Source organism: Macaca thibetana, chromosome 15 (genome assembly GCF_024542745.1).
Source record: "Macaca thibetana thibetana isolate TM-01 chromosome 15, ASM2454274v1, whole genome shotgun sequence".
NCBI classification, from domain to species: Eukaryota; Metazoa; Chordata; class Mammalia; order Primates; family Cercopithecidae; genus Macaca; species Macaca thibetana.
This window is the reverse complement of record NC_065592.1, coordinates 29,861,141-29,882,734: the sequence shown is the minus strand read 5'-3', so window position 1 is coordinate 29,882,734 and position 21,594 is coordinate 29,861,141. Positions and strand designations below refer to the sequence as shown.

General features: G+C 41.6%; 1 protein-coding gene across 3 annotated transcripts in view; it reads left to right on the top strand.

The window, feature by feature from the left end:
• The window catches only part of PALM2AKAP2 (PALM2 and AKAP2 fusion), a 534,816-nt gene that overhangs the window by 369,736 nt on the left and 143,486 nt on the right, over positions 1-21,594 (top strand). For all 3 annotated transcript variants that reach the window (XM_050761425.1, XM_050761423.1, XM_050761426.1), the window contains one exon: positions 10,546-10,631. In XM_050761425.1, the coding sequence (XP_050617382.1) occupies positions 10,546-10,631 (86 nt within the window). The remainder of the gene's footprint in view (positions 1-10,545; positions 10,632-21,594) is intronic.

Here is a 21,594-nt window from a genome sequence, read left to right as displayed (position 1 = left end):
TCAGCCTCCCGAGTAGATGGGACTACAAGCGCCCGCCACCACGCCCAGCTAATTTTCTGTATTTTTAATAGAGATAGGGTTTCACCATATTAGCCAGGATGGTCTCAATCTCCTGATCTTGTGATCTGCCCGCCTCGGCCTCCCAAAGTGTTGGGATTACAGGCGTGAGCCACCGCGCCCCGGCAGCTTCTTTATTCTTAAAAAGGGAGGAGAGGAGAATCCTCCCTTTTCCTATCTCTGAACATTTTCATGACACATGGAACTGCTGTGTCCATCTTGGGACGTCAGAGGAAAGCCAAGAGAATTGCAGAGAGGTCAAACTGAAGCCATCAGGCCATTGAGCCACTGAATTAGCCACCTCTGGTGCCATACTACCTTGGGACTTGTTACATGAGCCAATGAATCCTCTGTTGTTTAACGCTCCATTAAATAATCTTTCTACTACCTGCCGGTGAAAGCATTCTAAATGACACAGCATGTATCTGTTGTTCCAGTACCAACTGTTCCCACAGTTGGTCTCAGCCTCTTGTGTCTCTCAAAATCTGAGCATCAACAAATCCCAAGAAATTCTAGAATTTCAAGATATATATTTTTGTACAACATGATTCTTAGTACAAGCCAACAACATCATCTGGTATTTAACATAAGAAATGGAGGTCTGTTCCTAGGCTGGAACTTTGGAGTTTTAGTGAGGTATGACACTATATTGTACTTATTGGGAGATTTAAGGAGTTTTCAAGGGAAGTTTTGACTATGGGAACTTCTGCCTTTTCTCTTTAGAAGCTAATCCTTTACTAAGATGCTACTGTAGGGAACTGAAAGGAACTTTCCCTTTCACCCTGTGAAGGTTCACTGAAAGACCAACTCATGAAAGGCAGATTAATTGGTGGAAAGATATATAAATTTATTTAACATGTGCATGGAAGCCTTCAGAAGGAATCCCCAAAGATATAGGGGAAATTGTCCGTTTTTATACATAGGTTCAACAAAGTTTGGACAGCCATGTGGATCTAAAAAGGGTATGATCTAATGTTAATAGAGTGAGGAAACCCAGCAAGGCCTGTCTGTCTAGATTCTTCTTGAGCATGCATCCTCTGAGCATGCATTCCTTCCTTCCGAGTGTGAGGCAGGACCCCCTCTGGAATGGGGGTCTTATGACTTACAGTCAAATTAGGTAGGTCAGATAATTTCTTCATGGCCAGTTGTTACGCAGAGAGCTGGTGGGAAATTTCAAGTTATACCTGTAGGTTTCATGGCTGGCTCTGGGGAGAAAGGGTTCTGGTTTCTATGACTCTGACTTGGGGAACAGGGATTCTAGTTTCTATGGCTAGCCCTGGGGGAGAATGAGACTGAGAGACAGGAGGACAGAAGAATGTCAGAGAAAAACTGTTGTTTCTGAGGTTTTCATTTTAGGATATGTTTTCTGAGTCGCAACACAACTAAACCATGCAACTGGGCACAGGGGAAACAGGGAGTGGCCCAAAAGAAGTAGAAAGTATGAGCCTTTTAAGACCAGCCTGGGCAACATGGTGAAACCTCATCTCTACAAAATTAATAATAGTACTAATAATTACATTTATTTAATAAAAAAAGAAAAAGAAAGTGTGGGCCATTATAACCTGGTTGAGGAGACAAAACTTAAATGGCAGGATTGATTTTGAGGCTAGAACACAGCAAATTTATGCAAAGGAGTCTCTATCATGGGACTTGGAGGTTGATGGGGAAAGTGAGTCTGGAAGGACTCCTTCTTCTCATGAGGCTGGGCTAGGCTATGCTGGTGTAATAAACAAACCCCAATCCTGTGGCTTCAAACAATAGCAGTTTAGTTCTCGTTCATACTACATGGCCAAGGTGGGTTGCTTGTGTCTCTGGGCTGCATTGCCCTTACACTGGGGCTCAGGCTGACAGAAATGCCACTATCTGGGATTGCCAGTTACTGTGGTAGAGGGGCAGGGTCATGTGACCAGTTCTGGCCAATGGGTGTGGACAGCAGAGACATCTATTACTTCTGGGCTGGAGCATTTAACTGCTGATGTAGGACACCTTGCTGCCCACACCCATTGGCCAGAACTGGTCACATGACTTCACCAACTCTAAGGAGGCCAGGAAGTGAAATCCTGTTACATGTCTGCAAGGAGAAAGAACTGGGAATATTTGCGTGAGCGGTATTAATGGCCACCAGTCACCCTGTTTGTCCAATGATCCATCTAAAATCTGTGTGGACAATGAGCAAGAACAAATTTCCACTCTCTTGCACATTCGGGTCCATTCACATGTCTTTCTTGCTTACTGTGTTTTCACCTGATGGTGCCTGGTGATTCCAGGGAGTGTGGGTACAGTCAGTGTCCTTCCATGCAGTGCTACTCTCTCCCTCTGAGGCTCTGACCCTTTACTTTTACTTTTATTTAATTTTTAGTACTAACTAAGGTCAGAGCTAAGGAAGTCACCCAGTGATTTTTTCTGGAATGCCGTCCATTACTGCTTCACCAGGTCTCTTTAGCCGCCTGACACCTTCATTGCTTAGTGTCACATTGTCTCCCTGTGTTCAAAGATGCAAAGTTATTTTGTCTACAGATTACTCTACTCAAACCCTCGTGTCTTCCTGCTACCAGCCCAAATCCCTCTCCCTGCAGATCCTCATGTGTGTCCCTGGCTTCTCCAGCCGGGGCCTGAACTCAGCTCCTTTATTTTGGTGGCACACCCCTGTCTGCCCTCACATGTACTCTTCCCAACAGAAGTTAGTACAGAGAGGGCAGCCATGTAAGTCAACAGAGCACGCCCTGTGAATGGAGACACAGATGTTGGTGCTAAGGAATTGGAAGCCTGGGCTGATGGACTTATTCCTCTGACTATACAGCTAGGCGAGAAGGTGTGTAAAAAGCAATAAAAAAAATTTTATGGCAGTTTATTTCATTTATTCCTGAGAGGTCTTTATAAAACTGTCCCTGATGGACTATTTATAAACATAATATCAGCCACAAGTAGACAGATCTCAATTTCTCCTATCGCAGGGAAATGCAAACTTATTCTCTTCTGGGTGAAAGATGCTATTTTTTTCCTCAAGGTTTGGTCTTGTATTTTAAAAATGGAATAAAAGCTGTAGTATGTTGCTAGGGATTATAGGAATAATATAAATCTAATTTCTCTTCTCAAAGACATTATAAAATAATTTCAGCAAAGGGAGAAGAGGAATGTAAGAGGAAAATGGTTGTTTGAAAGTACAGTATGTAGAAGTATAAAATATATATTTTCTTCTATATTTAGAATATACAATTTATATATATTATACATACAATATGTATTATAATATATATTATATATAGAATATATAGTTAGTATAACAATATATATGGAATACTTAACAACAATATATATAAAACAACAATATATGGAAAACTTAAATTTATAAAACACTTAAATATATTTTAAAATACTGAAGTATATTTATAGAATATATAAATTCTATATTTCTCTCTATATATATTCCATATATCTCTATATAGAATATATAGATGTATATATGTATAGAATATGTATAATTTTATCTGTATAGAATGTATATGTGAATTTATGTATGGAGAGAATATATATAGGATTTATATATATTTTTATAATATGTATATACATTTTTCCCCAAGTTCTTAGGTCAGGTTCTTTATATAGTTTCTTCCCCTACAACCAGAGGAAACTATGTTTGTATAACTAATAATAGAAATGCATCAACCTAGAATATCTGTCTTTTACAATTGAACATCTAAGCTGTGCAAATGTTGGTACTATAGTTATAAACCATGGATCTTAGTCAAGGGGAACCTCTTCTCAGGAACTCAAACATGAAAGCAGATGTTAAAAGCCATTGCTAAAATTCTAGAGCTGAGAGGATTACAAATCAGCATTCTAAGCTATCCTCCTACCCACTGGTCCAATGCATTACATGTTGGTGGAATGGAAATCACCATTTTGGAAAAGGGAAGTGGCATTTTCAGATGCATAAACATCTTCCTATAAAGAAGTGTCTGCCATTTTCTATCTCCAAGTTCTCAAGATGACAGGGTCTCCTGCCCCTTGGTATCCAAATAAAATTGGCCTGTAGTCTACTGTGTGCAGTATGTGGGTTAAGTGCTTTCTCCAAGATTCTTAGTGTTGAGTCCTTCTTAGACTCCACATTCTCAGGGTGCTCCCATGGGCACACAGCTGCTCTCTTCTTTCCATCCCCAAGTCCAAGTGTGGGACGACATTCAGCTTCCAACAGACAACTCTAGCACAAGATACTGGTGTAGAACAGATCTCCACTGTAGGTACGAGAGTGAGGGAAGAATTACATCATGACACAGCATAATAAATACTTTAAAATGAATTTGTAACCATTGCTGTTCTGAAAAGTCCTTTTTAGGCTGGGCATGGTGGCTCACGCCTGTAATCCCAACACTTTGGGAGGCTGAGGTGGTTGGATCACTGGCGTTCCGGAGTTCAAGACTGACCTGACCAACATGGCAAAACCCCATCTCTACTAAAAATACAAAAATTAGCCAGGCGTGGTGGCAGGTGCCCGCAATCCCAGCTACTTGGGAGGCTGAGACGTGAGAATTGCTTATGCCTGAGAGATAGAGGTTGCACTGAGCTGAGATAGTGCCACTGCACTCCAGCCTGGGTGACAGAGTGAGCCTCTGTCTCAAAAAAAAGAAAGAAAGAAAAGGAAGGAAGGAAGGAAGGAAGGAAGGAAGGAAGGAAGGAAGGAAAGAAAAGAAAAGAAAAGAAAAGAAAAGAAAAGAAAAGAAAAAGTCTTTTTTATTACCCCCTGGGAATTTCATACTGCCAATTTTTGCCCTAACTTCTTTCAATTTCTTTCCCTCTTCTAACTGCACCTCTTCCTTCTTATCTTCCTCCTGTGATGTGGGACCCACATTTTCACACCCAAATGGTCCATAGAGTTGCTTTGTTCTCCAAAATACAGTTTTCTCCTTGGAAGGAATTTTACCTCTAGCTTTTATAATAACATTTCTGTTCTCACAAACTTATCATCAGGATTAATCACATTTTTAAATTAAGATGTTATTACAAAAATATTTTAAATTAAAATGTTATTACTAAAAACTGCTAAACTAAAACATTTAGCAAAATTTGTAAGACAATAATATAAATTGCAATGACATGTTGGTGTTTTATTGGCTATTACTGCAATGATTGACAAAATAGCATTTTAAAACTAAAATGCTACATCTGTTTTCTCTCACTCTTGTTATGAAATGTTTTCTAATATGAAGTGTTTTCTTGATGGAAGACTAAAATATTGAGACAACATACATATTTATGTCTCACATCTCCTTCTTATGGCCATATAGCCTTTAATAAAGGTAGTGTTGCTTACAAAAGGAACGATTGTATAATGTAGAGAAAAAATACTTTCCAAACTGAAATAATACGTAGAGATGAAAACCAACACTTGTAAATGAAACTTTTATATGCAGAATTATGTTTGCATAGTTAAGTGAAGGGGTGGCCTGCCCCTCCACACCTGTGGGCGTTTCTCGTTAGGTGGAACGAGAGACTTGAGAAAAGAAATGAGACACAAAGACAAAGTGTAGAGAAAGAAAAAGTTGGCCCAGGGGACCAGCGCTCAGCATACAGAGGACCCACGCCAGCACCGGTCTCTGAGTTCCCTCAGTATTTATTGATCATTATCTTTACTATCTTAGAAAAAGGAAAGTGGCAGGATAATAGGATCATCGTAGGGAGAAGGTCAGCAGTAAGACATATGAATAACGATCTCTGTGACATAAGTTTAAGGAAAAGTGCTGTGCCTTGATACGCATATGTAAACATCTCCATAAACCTTTTTAGTGCACAAAGAGCAGCATTGCACTAGCAAGTCCCACCTTTCGCCCTAAGGTGGTTTTCTCCCATCTTAGTAAATAGAACATACAATCGAGTTTTACACTGAGATGTTCCATTGCCCAGGGACGGGCAGGAGACAGATGCTTTTCTCTACCTCAACTGCCAAGAGGCCTTCTTTCCTCTTATATTAAGCTGAAACTGGATCCTTTCCTTACTCCTTATACGAAAATTAATTCAAGATGGATTAGAGACTTAAATGTTAGACCTAATACCATAAAAATCCTAGAAGAAAACCTAGGTAATACCATTCAGGACATAGGCATGGGCAAGGACTTCATGTCTAAAACACCAAAAGCAACGGCAACAAAAGCCAAAATTGACAAATGGGATCTAATTAAACTAAAGAGCTTCTGCACAACAAAAGAAACTACCATCAGAGTGAACAGGCAACCTACAGAATGGGAGAAAATTTTTGCAATCTACTCATCTGACAAAGGGCTAATATCCAGAACCTATAAAGAACTCAAACAAATTTACAAGAAAAAAACAAACAACCCCATCAAAAAGTGGGCAAAGGATATGAACAGACATTTCTCAAAAGAAGACATTCATACAGCCAACAGACACATGAAAAAATGCTCATCATCACTGGCCATCAGAGAAATGCAAATCAAAACCACAATGAGACACCATCTCACACCAGTTAGAATGGCAATCATTAAAAAGTCAGGAAACAACAGGTACTGGAGAGGATGTGGAGAAATAGGAACACTTTTACACTGTTGGTGGGATTGTAAACTAGTTCAACCATTATGGAAAACAGTGTGGCAATTCCTCAAGGATCTAGAACTAGAAGTACCATATGACCCAGCCATCCCATTACTGGGTATATACCCAAAGGATTATAAATCATGCTGCTATAAAGACACATGCACACGTATGTTTCTTGCGGCACTATTCACAATTGCAAAGACTTGGAATCAACCCAAATGTCCATCAGTGACAGAGTGGATTAAGAAAATGTGGCACATATACACCATGGAATACTATGCAGCCATAAAAAAGGATGAGTTTGTGTCCTTTGTAGGGACATGGATGCAGCTGGAAACCATCATTCTCAGCAAACTATCACAAGAACAGAAAACCAAACACCGCATGTTCTCACTCATAGGCGGGAACTGAACAATGAGATCACTTGGACTTGGGAAGGGGAACATCACACACCGGGGCCTATCATGGTGAGCGGGGAGCGGGGAGGGATTGCATTGGGAGTTATACCTGATGTAAATGATGAGTTGATGGGTGCTGACGAGTTGATGGGTGCAGCACACCAACATGGCACAAGTAGACATATGTAACAAACCTGCACATTATGCACATGTACCCTAGAACTTAAAGTATAAAAAAAAAAAAAAAATCCTCCTCAGCACAGATCCTTCACGGGTGTCAGGCTCAGGGATGATCAGGTCTTTCCCTTCCCACGAGGCTATAATTTCAGACTATCACATGGGGAGAAACCTTGGACAATACCTAGCTTTCCAAGGCAGAGGACCCTGTGACCTGTGTATGTGTCCCTGGGTACTTGAGATTAAGAGAATGGTGATGAATTTTCATGAGCTTACTGCCTTCAGGCACTTGTTTAACAAAGCGCACCCTGCACAGCCCAAAATCCTTTAAACCTTGAGTCACCACAGCACATGTCTCTTGCAAGGACAAGGTTGGGGGTAGGGTCACAGATAAACAGCATCTCAAATACAGAACAAAATGGAGTCTCTTATGTCTACTTCTTTCTGTATAGACACAGTAACAGTCTGATCTCTCTTTCTTTTCCCCACAGTTAAAGGTAAAAATACTTGACCCATAATGATTTTCATTTATAATTTTGGTTATAGATTGTATCTATTAGCTATTGTTACAATAATACTGCTTGACAAACCATCCCAAGACTCATTGGCTTTCATTGTCATGCATATGCAGTTGGCTGGGGGTTGGTTGATCTAGACCTGGCTTGGTTTCCAGCTGCAGATTGGATCCAGATCTGCTCCCCAGGACTCTCATTCCCCTGCAGGCTGACTGAGGCTTGTCCTTCTCATGCTGTAGCAGAAGTGCAAGCCTCACCTCTCAAGCCCATTTCAAACCTTTGCTTGCATTATGCCCTCTAACATCCCTTTAGCCAAAGCAAACATCAGTGAGACAGGGAAGACCATTTCTCCCACAGCAGGAGAGGAGGAGAATGAATATTTGCTGAACAGTAACTCAGACTATTACATAAGTGAAATATCGTCTGATTGTCCATCATGCCCAACATCTGTGTCTCTCTGCCAGCCAAATCCAACAGGTATCAAGAGTGGCTTAAACCAGGAGGGGTTATTAGTCGGTTAAAAGCAAAGCATGTCAAGGAAATAACCTATTCATGTAAGAGAAAAGACTTTTCTTCTATAAACATGCATTTAAGATAAAGCTGACAATCTCCTTGCAGCAGTTTCTTGAGAAGAAAGTGTAGGTCAAGGCACAACATTCCTCTGACCCAATTCCTGCAACCTAGTCAGAGAGAACAACTATTTGCACCATGAAATGACTTATAACCCACAGGTCTTGAGTAATTCATTGTGCGTATATCCTATGAAATGAGGCTCTTAAGGACCCGGAATGTAAAATTAAAAAAGCAACCAGTGCTAATACATTAACATTTAATTAATTTCATTTTAGTTTATTTAAAGCATCATGTGATTTCAAGCAATTGTTATTCATTCATCACCTGTTGTTCAGTTGATTCTTACTAGAAATGCTGGAGTATAGCAATGTTACACATCTCTGGGTTCTTGATTTAGCACAGAGGCTGGTAGAGTACATGGGACAAACTAGCTCACTATCTGTTTTTGTAAATAAAGTTTTATTGGAACACACCCATGCCCATTTATTTCTATGTTGTCTGTAGCTGCTTTCACTCTACAAGGGCAGATTGAGAAGTTGCAACAGAAATGCTATGAACTCAAACCTAAAATATTTACTATGTGGCAAACAGAAGAAAAATGGCCAATCCTGATTGAACACAATGCTAGACAGTTGAAATTTTGGAATTTAGGTTATTCACACAGTTCTGGGATGAATATTTTCCTTGAGTTATCCTTAGATAACTCTCCAAATACTTAGAGAAAAGTATTTTTTAGGAAAATCCATAATGTAAACAAATATTACACAGATAATTTTAACCTCCTTAAGAAAATAATCTTTTTAATACGTTAGGTTATGAGCACTTATTTCCATACAGTTATTATACTAATCATAAAATTTGTATTTGCTTGTTAAAGGAGATCCTGAAAAACTCTATTAAATATTGCTTTATTAACCTTTAAGATTATTTTCCTTGCAATAAACCTATGTTTTTTAAAAATATATACTTGCCAGTTGGGCGCAGTGGCTCACTCCTGTAATCCTAGCCCTTTGGGAGGCTGAGATGGGCACATCACCTGAGGTCAGGAGTTTGAGACGAGCCTGGACAACATGGTGAAACCATCTCTACTAAAAATACAAAAACTAGCTGGGTGTGGTGGCACACACCTGTAATCCAAGCTACTTGGGAGGCTGAGGCCGGAGAATCACTTGAACCTAGGAGGTGGAGGTTGCAGTGAGCCAAGATTGTGCTACTATACTCCAGCCTGGGCAACAGAGCAAGACTCTGTCTCAAAAAAAAAAAAAAAATATATATATATATATATATAGCCATTTCTTCAAACTTTTCACCAATGTAGATCATTTTAACTCTATTCCACCTACATAATTGCATCTGAATTAGTACAATTTTCCTATATTGTGTTTAAAAATATTTGAAAACACCACACTGGCCCCTGATCTTTTCTTTGATATTAGAAAAAACAAAATCTTGTGTCTTGCCAGGTGTCCACTCTTGGAGACAATTTGGTAGCTTTAGAAGAAAGAAACATTAGCATTTCTAAAGACTTGGAGTTATTTCCAGTAGATATGTGGAATTGAGAACACAGACAAATCTGGAGTCATATCTGTTCGGTATTGAATTAGATGTGTGTATTTCTGTGTTCTGGGATTCACTTTAAAGCCCCAAATGAGACCTCAATATGAGGCCTGAACTGGAGAAAAAGAAGAGTTCATTCATGGCTGGATGTGGTGGATCACGCCTGTAATCCCAACACTGGGAGGCCAAGGCGGGCAGATCACCTGAGGTCAGGAGTTCGAGACCAGCCTGGGCAGCATGGTGAAACCCCATCTCTACTAAAAATAAAAAAATTAGCCAGGTATGGTGGCGGGCGCCTGTAATCCCATAATCCCAGCTACTTGAGAGGCTGAGGCAGGAGAATTGCTTGAACTCGGGAGGCAGAGGTTGCAGTGAGCCAAGATCATGCCATTGCACCCCAGCCTAGGCAACAAGAGTGTAACTTGGTCTCAAAAAAAAAAAAAAGACGACGAAGAAGACGAAGAGTTCATCCCAGCTTTTCTCCACCCTGGGCTAGGAATAGCTCTCTATAAGATATAGGACTTAGACTATGGATTCTAAGTTGGAGATTAGGTAAAAACAAAAGAAGTGCTACAGGACTACACTTCTGAAAGGAAGTTTTCCTGGTCCAGTAACTGCAAAATAGTTCAAATGAATATTGTCCTTGAGTTATCCTTAGATAACTATCCAAATACTTAGAGAAAAGTATTCACTTTTTTTTTTTTTTTTTTTTTTTTCAGGAGTCATTTGGGAGAACGTGCTGCTAAAGGGAGGTGAGTCAGCCTTGAACGCCAAAGAAACATCCGGCCCAGACATGACTATCAAGGTAAGGGATTCTCTTCAGGTTGATTCTCAAAGTGTATCTCTAGAGTAAAGGCAGCCTATGGCAGGTTTTTCTGGGGGCAAAATGAACACTACCAATCCACCTTCCTGGAGTTCTCTTTCTACTCACTGAGGTCTTAGGGAGGCAACATAAGATTTTCTGAAATTTGGGATCTGGTCTACAGCCATACCACCCTGAACACATCGATCTCGTCTGAAACTTGAGATCTGGATTAGGAAACTGCTTGAAAACCAGAATCTAAGATGTGATTTCCAATGGGCCTTTCGTAGGGTCTTCAGTGAATATCTACATGTAAGCTATTTGTAAATGGTAACCCCCATGGGCACAGTGGAGCAAATCTGAAAATTCTGAGCTGAGAATTCAGCCCCACTGTGCATTGTGAGGAAAGGTCAGAGAGGCATAAAGTAGCTTTGATCTTGGCTCAAGATTTCCACTGATGTCAGTGGGAAGGCAGCACATGGCCCACTCCAGCTGAAACGCTAATGGCCAAAGGTTTACAAAATGAGTCATCTGGAAATCCCCTTAACTATCACTGTTCAAATTAAATGCATCAATTTGTAATCATTGGCCTGATTAAGGAATATGTAGCAAAAGTTATCAGAGGCTCAACCACTTCCCCTCTGTTATGGGATTAGACACAAAGGAATGGTCTTCCTCTCTTAGAACTCTGTTTACGTATTAGCAAAGGATGAAGGTGGGAGGGCTTTCTAACATTCTTGCTTGAATGATTATAATTTGAATATATGCAAATTGTGAATTTTTCTTTGAAAAATAAGAAGTAATGTCTTATTTTATATAGAGCTGTAACTGGAGATATTTCTCTCCTGGTTCTATTAGTAGAAGTTGTACAAAAGAATATACAGCATGGATTTAACTGTTTTCTTTCGTAATGTGAAGGTTAAACTGTGTTGTCTATGTTACAAATGGCAGAGAGAGCAAGCAAATGTTACCATAGTAAAGCTAAATGAAAGATAGAATAGTAGCCTGATTAGTCAAAAAGTCAACTAATCTAAGTGGTAACTATCCAGTGCTGAAAGAACTATAACTACGTTTAGCAGAATTTGTAAGACAATAATATAAATTGCAATGACATGTTGGTGTTATATTGGCTATTATTGCAATGATTGACAAGTTTGAGTCTATGACCACATCAGACAAAGGAGAATGGGTGCCAATAGTAAAACCTGATGGATTTAGATTTGTTACCTCAAAATCTGTTATCATCTTGAGTATTAGTTTTTGAGATGAGTTGCTAGTGGGAGAGGAGACAGTAAGTTGCCGGTGTAGCTGCAGATGTGGTATAGACAGACATTCAAGTAGTCAGAAAGACTGGAGTTTGTTTTTATAAAGCAAATGGCATATTTTTTTTTTTTTTTTTTCAGACGGAGTCTCACTCTGTCGCCAGGCTGGAGTGCAGTGGCGCGATCTCAGCTCACTGCAACCTCCACCTCCTGGGTTCAAACAATTCTGCTGTCTCAGCCTCCTGAGTAGCTGGGACTACAGGCACCTACCACCATGCCTGGCTAGTTTTTGTATTTTTAGTGTAGACAGGGTTTCACAGTGTTGGCCAGGATGGTCTCCATCTCTTGACCTCATGATCCGCTCACCTTGGCCTCCCAAAGTGCTGGGATTACAGGCGTGAGCCACCATGCCGGACCACAAATGGCATATTCTAATAGAAGCAAGTCTTGTGCAAATCCAATTTGATATGATTGCTACTTAACCAGGCTACTCATCCGTGGTACCAGGATCTTGACTGAAGTTGTATTTGGGTCCCTCTAATTTAGACATCATTCTCAATCTCCCTTTCTTTTTCTTTTAATGAATACCTGAAAATTTCTCATAAGAAAAGAAGATTTATTTTACCCCTGCCCTACCCCAGGAAGATTTTTCATCCATAAGAACTGAACTCATTCTGAGGAATAAATACCATACACTTTAAATAGTTGAGCAAAATAGAAATTTATTTATTTATTCATTTTGAGGCAGAGTCTTGCTCTGTCACCCAGGCTGGAGTGCAGTGGCATGATCGTGGCTCACTACAACCTCTACCTCCCAGGTTCAAGGGGTTCTCCCACTTCAGCCTCCCAAGTAGCTAGAATTACAGGCATGTGCCCCCATGCCTGGCAAATTTTCATATTTTTAGTAGAGATGAGGTTTCACCATGTTGACTAGTCTGGCCTCAAACTCCTGGCCTTAGGTTATCTGCCCACCTCGGCCTCCCAAAGTGCTGAGATTATAGGTGTGAGCCTCCGCACCCAGCCAGCAAAATAGAAACATATTTAAATACATCAATAAACCCCTACAAATATTCTGTTGTTCCTCTCTTAATGCCAGTTCCTTCTCACTAAGGAATTTGTGAATTTTCTAGGTGGATATAACTACAGAAAATGCTTCTGTTTCTATTTTCTCCTTTAGGATTCCCAATTATGGAGCAGTCGTTCATTGACTTTTTTCCTTTGGGTATCATGTTGTTTCCCACCCTACATTGCCTTACATAACCATCATGTCTTCGTTTTTTGTTTGGTTTTTGGTTTTTTTGAGACGGAGTCTCACTCTGTCACCCAAGCTGGAGTACAGTGGCGCGATCTCGGCTCACTGCAAGCTCCGCCTCCTGGGTTCACACTATTCTCCTGCCTCAGCCTTCTGAGTAGCTGGGATGACAGGCGCCCGCCACCACGCCCGGCTAATTTTTCTGTATTTTTAGTAGAGGCGGGGTTTCACCATGTTAGCCAGGATGGTCTCAATCTCCTGACCTCGTGATCTGCCTGCCTCGGCCTCCCAAAGTGCTGGGATTACAGGCTGAGCCACCGCACCCGGCCACCATCATGTCTTTGTATCCAAATGAAAGTATTTTTTCTGCTCCACTCCACTAATCAGAGAAATGCAAATTAAAACCATGATGAGATACCATCTCGCGGCTCAGCGTGGTGGCTCACACCTGTAATCCTAGCACTTTGGGAGGTCAAGGCAGGAGGATCGCAAGGTCAGGAGATCAAGACCATCCTGGCCAACATGTGAAATGCCGTCTCTTCTAAAATTACAAAAATTAGCCGGGTGTGGTGGCGTGTGCCTGTCATCCCACCTACTCGGGAGGCTGAGGCAGGAGAATCACTTGAACCCGGGAGGCAGAGATTGCAGTGAACCGAGATTGTGCCACTGCCCTCCAGCCTGGCAAAAGAGCAAGACTCAAAAAAAAAAAAAAAAAAAAAAAAAAAAGATACCATCTCATACCAGTCAGAATGGCCATTATTAAAAAGGCAAAAAGTCATCCTGGCTAACCCGGTGAAACCCCATCTCTACTAAAAAAAAATACAAAAAACTAGCCAGGCGAGGTGGCAGGTGCCTGTAGTCCCAGCTACTCGGGAGGCTGAGGCAGGAGAATGGCGTAAACCCGGGGGGCGGAGATGGCAGTGAGCTGAGATCCGGCCACTGCACTCCAGCCTGGGCGACAGAGCGAGACTCCTTCTCAAAAAAAAAAAAAAAAAAAAAAAAAGGGCAAAAAGTAACAGATGTTGGTGAGGATGCAGAGAAAAAGAAACAGTTATACACTGTTGGTGGCAATGTAAATTAGTTCAACCCCTATGGACAACAGTATGGAGATTTCTCAAAGAACAAAACTACTGTTTGACCCAGCAATGGATATCTACCCAAAGGAAAATAAATCATCTTATCAAAAAGACACCCACACTCATATGTTTTCTGTAGCACTATTCACAATTGGAAAATCATGAAATTAACCTAAGTGTTCATCAGCGGTAGATTGAATAAAGTAAATGTGGCATATATACACCATGGAATACTACATAGCCATATAAATAATGAAATCATGTCCTTTGTAGCAACATGGATGCAGAGGAAGGGCATTATCCTACATGAATTAATGCAGAAACAGAAAATCAAATACTGCATGTTCTCCCTATAAGTGGGAACTGCTACACATGGGCATAAAGATGGAAACAGTAGAGACTGGGGACTCTAAACGAAGGGGCAAGAGAGAAAGGTGAAAGGGTTGAAAAACTACCTATTGGATACTATGTTCACTATTTGGGTGATGGGTTCAGTAGAAGTCCAAATCCCAGCATTGTGTAATATACCCTGTATCAAGCGTGTACATGAACCCCCTGAATCTATAATAAAAAAATTTAAATTAAATAAAAAGAAATTTTTTCTCTCTGTATGTAACTGCCTGAAGCTCATTAAGCACAGACTCCACCTCTTATATTTAGCTACAGCTATTCCTACTTCTAATAGCTACTTTATCCTCACAATATCAGCTATTCCTGCCTTTTGCCCGAGAAAACAAAATATTCTGTTAAAACAATAAAACCTGATACATTGACACTTTTCAAGGGAAATATCAGCAGAAATTACAAAGATAGTTGGGTTTTTTTTCCATATTGCTCTTATTGTGATATAAGTATCTATCTTAGTATTTAGAAATTTTCTTTCTGAAAAAGGAATACAATGTTTTGAAAGTGCTTGCTTCCCCTTTGCCTTCCATTTCCCTTGCCATGATTGTAAGTTTCCCGAGGCCTCCCAGTCATGCTTCCTGTTAAGCCTGTGGAACTGTGAGTCACTTAAACCTCTCTTCTGGCCTAGCATGATGGCTTATGCCTGTAATCCTAGCACTGTGGGAGGCTGAGGTGAGTGGATCACCTGAGGTCAGGAGTTCAAGACCAGCCTGGCCAACATGGCAACACCCCGTCTCGACTAAAAATACAAATATTACCTAGGCGTGGTGATGCATGCCTGTAATCCCAGCTACTCGGGAGGCTGAGGAAGGAGAATTGCTTGAACCCACGAGGTGGAGGCTGCAGTGAGCTGAGATCACGCCACTGCACTCCAGCCTGCATGACCAGAGCGAGACTCCATCTCAAAACAAAAAACAAAAACAAAAACAAAAAAACCTCTCTTCTTCATAAATTACCCAGTTTCACGTAACTCTTTACAGCTGTATGAAAATGGACTAATACACCTGTGAATGTGACTTATTTGGAAAAAAAGTCTTTGCAGATATAATTAACAATCTTGGCTGGGCACGGTGGCTCACGCCTATAATCTGAGCACTGGGAGGCTGAGGTGGGCAGATCAATTGAGGCCTGGAGTTCAAGACCAGCCTGGCCAACATGGTGAAACACTTTGTCTACTAAAAATACAAAAATATTAGCCAGGCATGGTGGCACACGCCTGTAATCCCAGCTACTCCGGAGGCTGAGGCATGGAATCATTTGAATCCAGGAGGCGGATATTGCAGTGAGCTGAGATCATGCCACTGCACTCCAGCCTGGGTGACAAAGTGAGACTCTGTCTCAGAAAATAATACTAATAATCTTGAGATGAGATCATCCTGGATTTACCAGATGGGCCCTAAATGCAATGACATATGTCCTTGTAAGAGACAAAAGAGGGTACTCATATACACAGAGAAGGCCATGTAAGGAGACAGAGGCAGAGGTTGAAGTTATGCAGCCCAAGTCAAGAAACACGTGGATCCACCAGTAGCTAGAAGAGGCAAGGAAGGAGTCTTCTCTAGAGCCTTTGGAGGGAGAGGAGAGCAACCCTCCTGACACCTTGAATTGGAACTTTTGGCCTCCAGAATTGTGAGAAAATAAATTTCTGTTGTTTTAAGCCACCAAGTGTGTGTGTGGTAGTTTGTTATGGCAACCCTGGGAAATGAATGCACGCAGATTCTGCCAAGAATCACACCTACGCTTCTTGAGTGCTAATGCCATAGAGGCTAATAAACCAATATTACACAGATCCATCATAATTTTCTTATTTTACTCTACTTACCCTTTACAAATTGTTTTTACCTATTCTTGTTTTAGGAAAACCACTAACTTTTTTCAGCCTGTGTTTATCATCCTTCACTAGAAGAAAAGGGTAGCTGTATCTCAGAATGGCTTCTATTTGATACCCTATTCTGTTTTGTTGCTTGTCCAGAGATTGAATTAAAAAAAGAAAGAAAGAAAACAGACATGGATCAGTATTTCTTAAAATGCCTGACCCTGAGAATCACCTGCAGCAATGTAGAAAACAACAATAACACAGCTTGCCAGATTTCTTTCAGAATTTAGATTCAGAAGACTTGGACTTGAGAATTAGCATTTTTAATAAGTGCTCCAAGCGACTTTCATGATTAGTTTCAGAAAATGTTGTCTTAGCACATCACTCATGCAGTATGGGGGTGGCCATGTGAGTCCTACCATTGCTCTTGGCTCTCCAGTTGTCCAACCAATCTGAGGCAGGATTTGGATACTTTCCTATTCAATGCCCTTTGATTACTCCCCATTTCAACACTGAATAAGGCTCAGGCTTCCTCTGGATTCCAGACTTCCTTACTCTTAACTTCAATTTCATTTCTAGCGTTGTCTTTCACTGTGTCTCTCTCTGTACGCATTCTTACCCTCTTTATCCAGTCTACCTGTAGCCTGGATACTGTAGCTTTCTTTTTAAAAGGCCAAGCTGAGCTGGGCGTGGTGGTGGGAAGATTGCTTGAGCCCAGGATTTCAAGCCTAGCCTGGGAAACATACTGAGACTCCATCTCTAAAAAAATAAATGAAAAGATCAAGCTGAGAATGTCCCTCTGCTAAAGCCCTGCTGGCCTTCCCATGGCTCCTGGAACAAAGACCAACTCTTGCAGGCACTGTGTTTTTTAAAAGCCCCTGGCTTTCGTTCACTTCTCCTTTGATCTTCCTGCTCTCCATCTCTCTTTATATTCACATCTTTGGCTCAAATATTCCTTCCTCCAGTGGCACTTTCTTTTCTTTTTGTGTTTCTTTTTTTTTTTTTTTTTTTTTTTTTTTTTTTTTTTGAGACAGAGTTTCGCTCTTGTCACCCAGGCTGGATTGCAATGGCACCATCTCGGCTCACCACAACCTCCGCCTCCTGGATTCAATCAATTCTCTTGCCTCAGCCTCCTGAGTAGATGGCATTAACAGGCATGTGCCACCACAACTGGCTAATTTTTTTTTTTTTTTTGAGAGGGAGTTTCACTCTGTCGGCACTATCTCGGCTCACTGTAAGCTCCGCCTCCCAGGTTCATGCCATTCTCCTGCCTCAGCCTCCCGAGTAGCTGGGACTACAGGTGCCCACCACCTCGCCTGGCTAATTTTTTTTTGTTTATTGTTTATTGTTTTTTCTTTAAGACGGAGTCTCGCTCTGTTGCCCAGGCTGGAGTGCAGTGGTGCGATCTCGGCTCACTGCAAGCTCCGCCTCCCGGGTTCACGCCATTCTCCTGCCTCAGCCTCTCGAGTAGCTGGGACTACAGGTGCCCGCCACCACCCCCGGCTAATTTTTTGTATTTTTTAGTAGAGACGGGGTTTCACTGTGTTAGCCAGGATGGTCTCCATCTCCTGACTTTGTGATCTGCCCACCTCGGCCTCCCAGAGTGCTGGGATGATAGGCGTGAGCCACCGCGCCCGGCCTCCAATGGCACTTTCTAACAGGCATTGCTTGTTTCACATTCTCATGGGACCTAATAGCTCTCCTTCATAGCCAGTCACATCGATAACCAGAGGGCAGGTGTGGTGGCTCACACCTGTAATCCCAGCACTTTGGGAGGCCAAGGTGGGTGGATTGCTTGAGACCAGGAGTTTGAGACCAGCCTGAGCAACGTGACAAAACCCAGTCTCTACCAAATACAAAAAAATTAGCGGAGTGTGGTGGCATATGCCTGTAGTCCTGGCTACTTGGGAGGCAAGAGTTGGGAAGATCGCTTGAGCCCAGGGAGACTGAGGCTGCAGTGAGCTGTGATAAAATAAAAATAAAAATAACCATAATTTTCATTGTATAATATCCAGTTGCCCTTGCTACAATATCATTTCCCTCAGGGCCATTTTACTGTTTCATTTTTCACTTCTTAGAGGCTCTAAATTGTAGTTCTTTTTTTAAAAAAACACAACTTTATTAAGGATAAAATTTGCATGCCATATGGTTCCCCCCGGTAAGTGTACAGTTCAATAATGTTTCATATATTTACTCACCATCACACAATCCAGTTTTAGAACACACACAGTTTTAAATAATTTCCATCACTCCAATAAGATCCCTCATGCCCTCTTATAGTTAATCTCCATTCTATCCCACACCCAAACAACCACTCATTCCTTTCTGTTTCTATAAATTTGCCTGTTCTGGACATTTCATATAAATGGAGTCATACAACATGCAGTGTTTTGTGTCTGATTTAGGATGATGATTTTTTTTTTTTTTGAGGTTTATCCATGTTGTAACCTCAATCACTATCCTTTTCATTCTTTTTAATGCTGAATAATATTTCATTTAATCGATATGCCAGGCTGGGCATGGTGGTTTACGCCTGTGATCCCAGCACTTTGGGAGGCCAAAATGGGTAGATTGCTTGAGCCCAGGAGTTGGAGACCAGCCTGCACAACATGGTGAAACTATGTATCTACAAAAAATACAAAACAGCTGAGCGTGGTGGCATGCATCTGCAGTCCCAGCTACATGGCAGGCTGAGGCAGGAGTCTCACCTGAGTCTAGGAGGTGGAGGCTGCAGTGAGCTGTGATTGTGTCACTGCACTCTATCCTGGGTGATAACAGAGTAAGACCCTGTCTTAGAAAAAAAACAAAAACAAAAAACAAAACAAAACAAAAACCACATATGCCAGTGTTTTGGTTTTTTTGTTTTTTGGGGTTTTTTGTTTGTTTGTTTTTTGTTGTTGTTGTTCATTCACAAGTTGATGGATTTTGAGGTTGTTTCTACTTTGTGGCAGTAAGTTTCTACTTTGTTGCTATGAGTAGTGGCAGTAAGTTTCTACTTTGTTGCTATGAGTAGTCAGTGCTATGAAAAGTCACATGTATCAGGAGATCGAGACCACGGTGAAACCCCGTTTCTACTAAAAATACAAAAAATTAGCCGGGCGCGGTGGCGGGCGCCTGTAGTCCCAGCTACTCAGGAGGCTGAGGCAGGAGAATGGCGTGAACCCGGGAGGCGGAGCTTGCAGTGAGCGGAGATTGCGCCACTGCACTCCAGCCTGGGCGACAGAGCGAGACTCTGTCTCAAAAAAAAAAAAAAAAAAAAAAGAAAAGAAAAGTCACATGTAAGCCTTTGTGTGGATGTAGGTCTTCCTTTGTCTTGGGATTGTACCTAGGAGTGGAATTGCTGGGTCATATGGTAAATCTGTGTTTAACTTTTTAAAAAGCTGTCAGACTCCTTTCCAAAGCATCTATACCACTTTACACCTCACCTGCAATGAATGAGGCTTCCAAGTTTTCTACATCCTAGCCAACACTTGCTACTGTCCATCTTTTGATTATAACCATCCTAGTGGGTGTGGAGTAGCATGTCATTGTGGTTTTGGTTTGCATTTTCCTGATGGCTAATGACACTGAGTTCTTTTCATGTGCTTATTGGCTATTTGTATGCAGTTAATTTTTAATGACTTGATTTCCTTTTTTGCTATAGTTTGTTCAATTATTAAATTGAAGCACTCTCTCACTGCAGATGACACTGCAGAAAACACCCAGTCAGTGTTTTCTGAGCGAGGGACCCTCTTCTTGACTGTGGCAGGAGGGTGCACTCAACACTCAACTTCCCCTTTAAGATCACTGCCCTCTCCATCACTACCTCCCTCTGCAGGGGTCGCATCAGTCTCTCTCCTTTCTTTCCCCTCCCTTCCCTCCTTCCTTCCTTCCTTCCTTCCTTCCTTCCTTCCTTCCTTCCTTCCTTCCTTCCTTCCTTCCTCCCTCCCTCCCTCCCTCCCTCCCTCCCTCCCTCTCTCTCTTTCTTTCCTTCTGACAGGGTCTCACTATGTCACCCAGGCTGGAGCACAGTGTGATCATGGCTCACTGCAGCCTCAACCTGCTGGGCCCAAGCAATCCTCCTACCTCAGCCTCCTGTATAGCTGGGACTATAGGCATGCAGCACCACACTTGGCTACATTTTTATTTTTTGTACAGAAGGGGGACTCCCTATGTTGCCCAGGCCAATCTTGAACTCCTGGGCTCAAGCGATCCTCCTTCCTCAGCCTCCCAACGTGCTGAGATTACAGGTGTGAGCCACCACGCCCAGCCATTCTCTCTCTCTTTTCTATTTTCCCTTCACATCTTAGCCTTTTTTCTTTTAACCTAATCAATGCTATTTTTTTTTATTGTGGTAAAACATATATAACATAACATTTACATTTTAAGCACTTTTAAAGGGTACCCGTCTGTGGCGTTAGGTACATTCAAAGTGTTCTGCAACCATCATCATCATCATCCATCCTTCTCCAGAACTTTTTCAACATCTTCTTCAACTAAAATTCTCTACCCATTAAATACCAGCCCCCCATTCTCACCTACTCCAGCTCCTGTCAACCACCTAAATGTTACATTTTACACCTAAAATGTATTACTATTTAATTGCCTTCTCAAAGGGATTTTTAATACATTATGTTAATAGTAAAAAGCCAGTAAGGCCGGTCATGGTGGCTCACTACTGTAATCACAGCACTTTGAGAGGCCAAGGCAGGTGGATCACTTGAGGTCAGGAATTCAAGACCAGGCTTGGTAACATGGTGAAACCCTGTCTCTACCAAAAATACAAAAATTAGCTGGGTGTGGTGGCACCCACCTGTAATCTCAGCCACTCTGGAGGCTGAGGCATGAGAATCGCTTGACCCCAGGAGGTAGAGGTTGCAGTGAGCTGAGATCGCACCACTGCACTCCAGCTTGGGCAATAGAGTGAGACGCACTCTCAAAAACAAAAACAAAAACAAAAACAGAAAAGCCAGTAAGATGGCTACTCCTCAGAAATAAAGTCGGAAGCTGCTACAAGCTAGATTTTAAAAGAAATTGCTGGTTACAGAAGTTCCTTTCTTCTGTGGCGTGAACTCCCCAGGGCCCTCATACTGGAAATGTCTTGGCCTTATCCAGCTGATGCCTTGCTGCAAGTCCCAAGTCACACCTGCCTGGCTCTGCATCATTTTCTTGAATT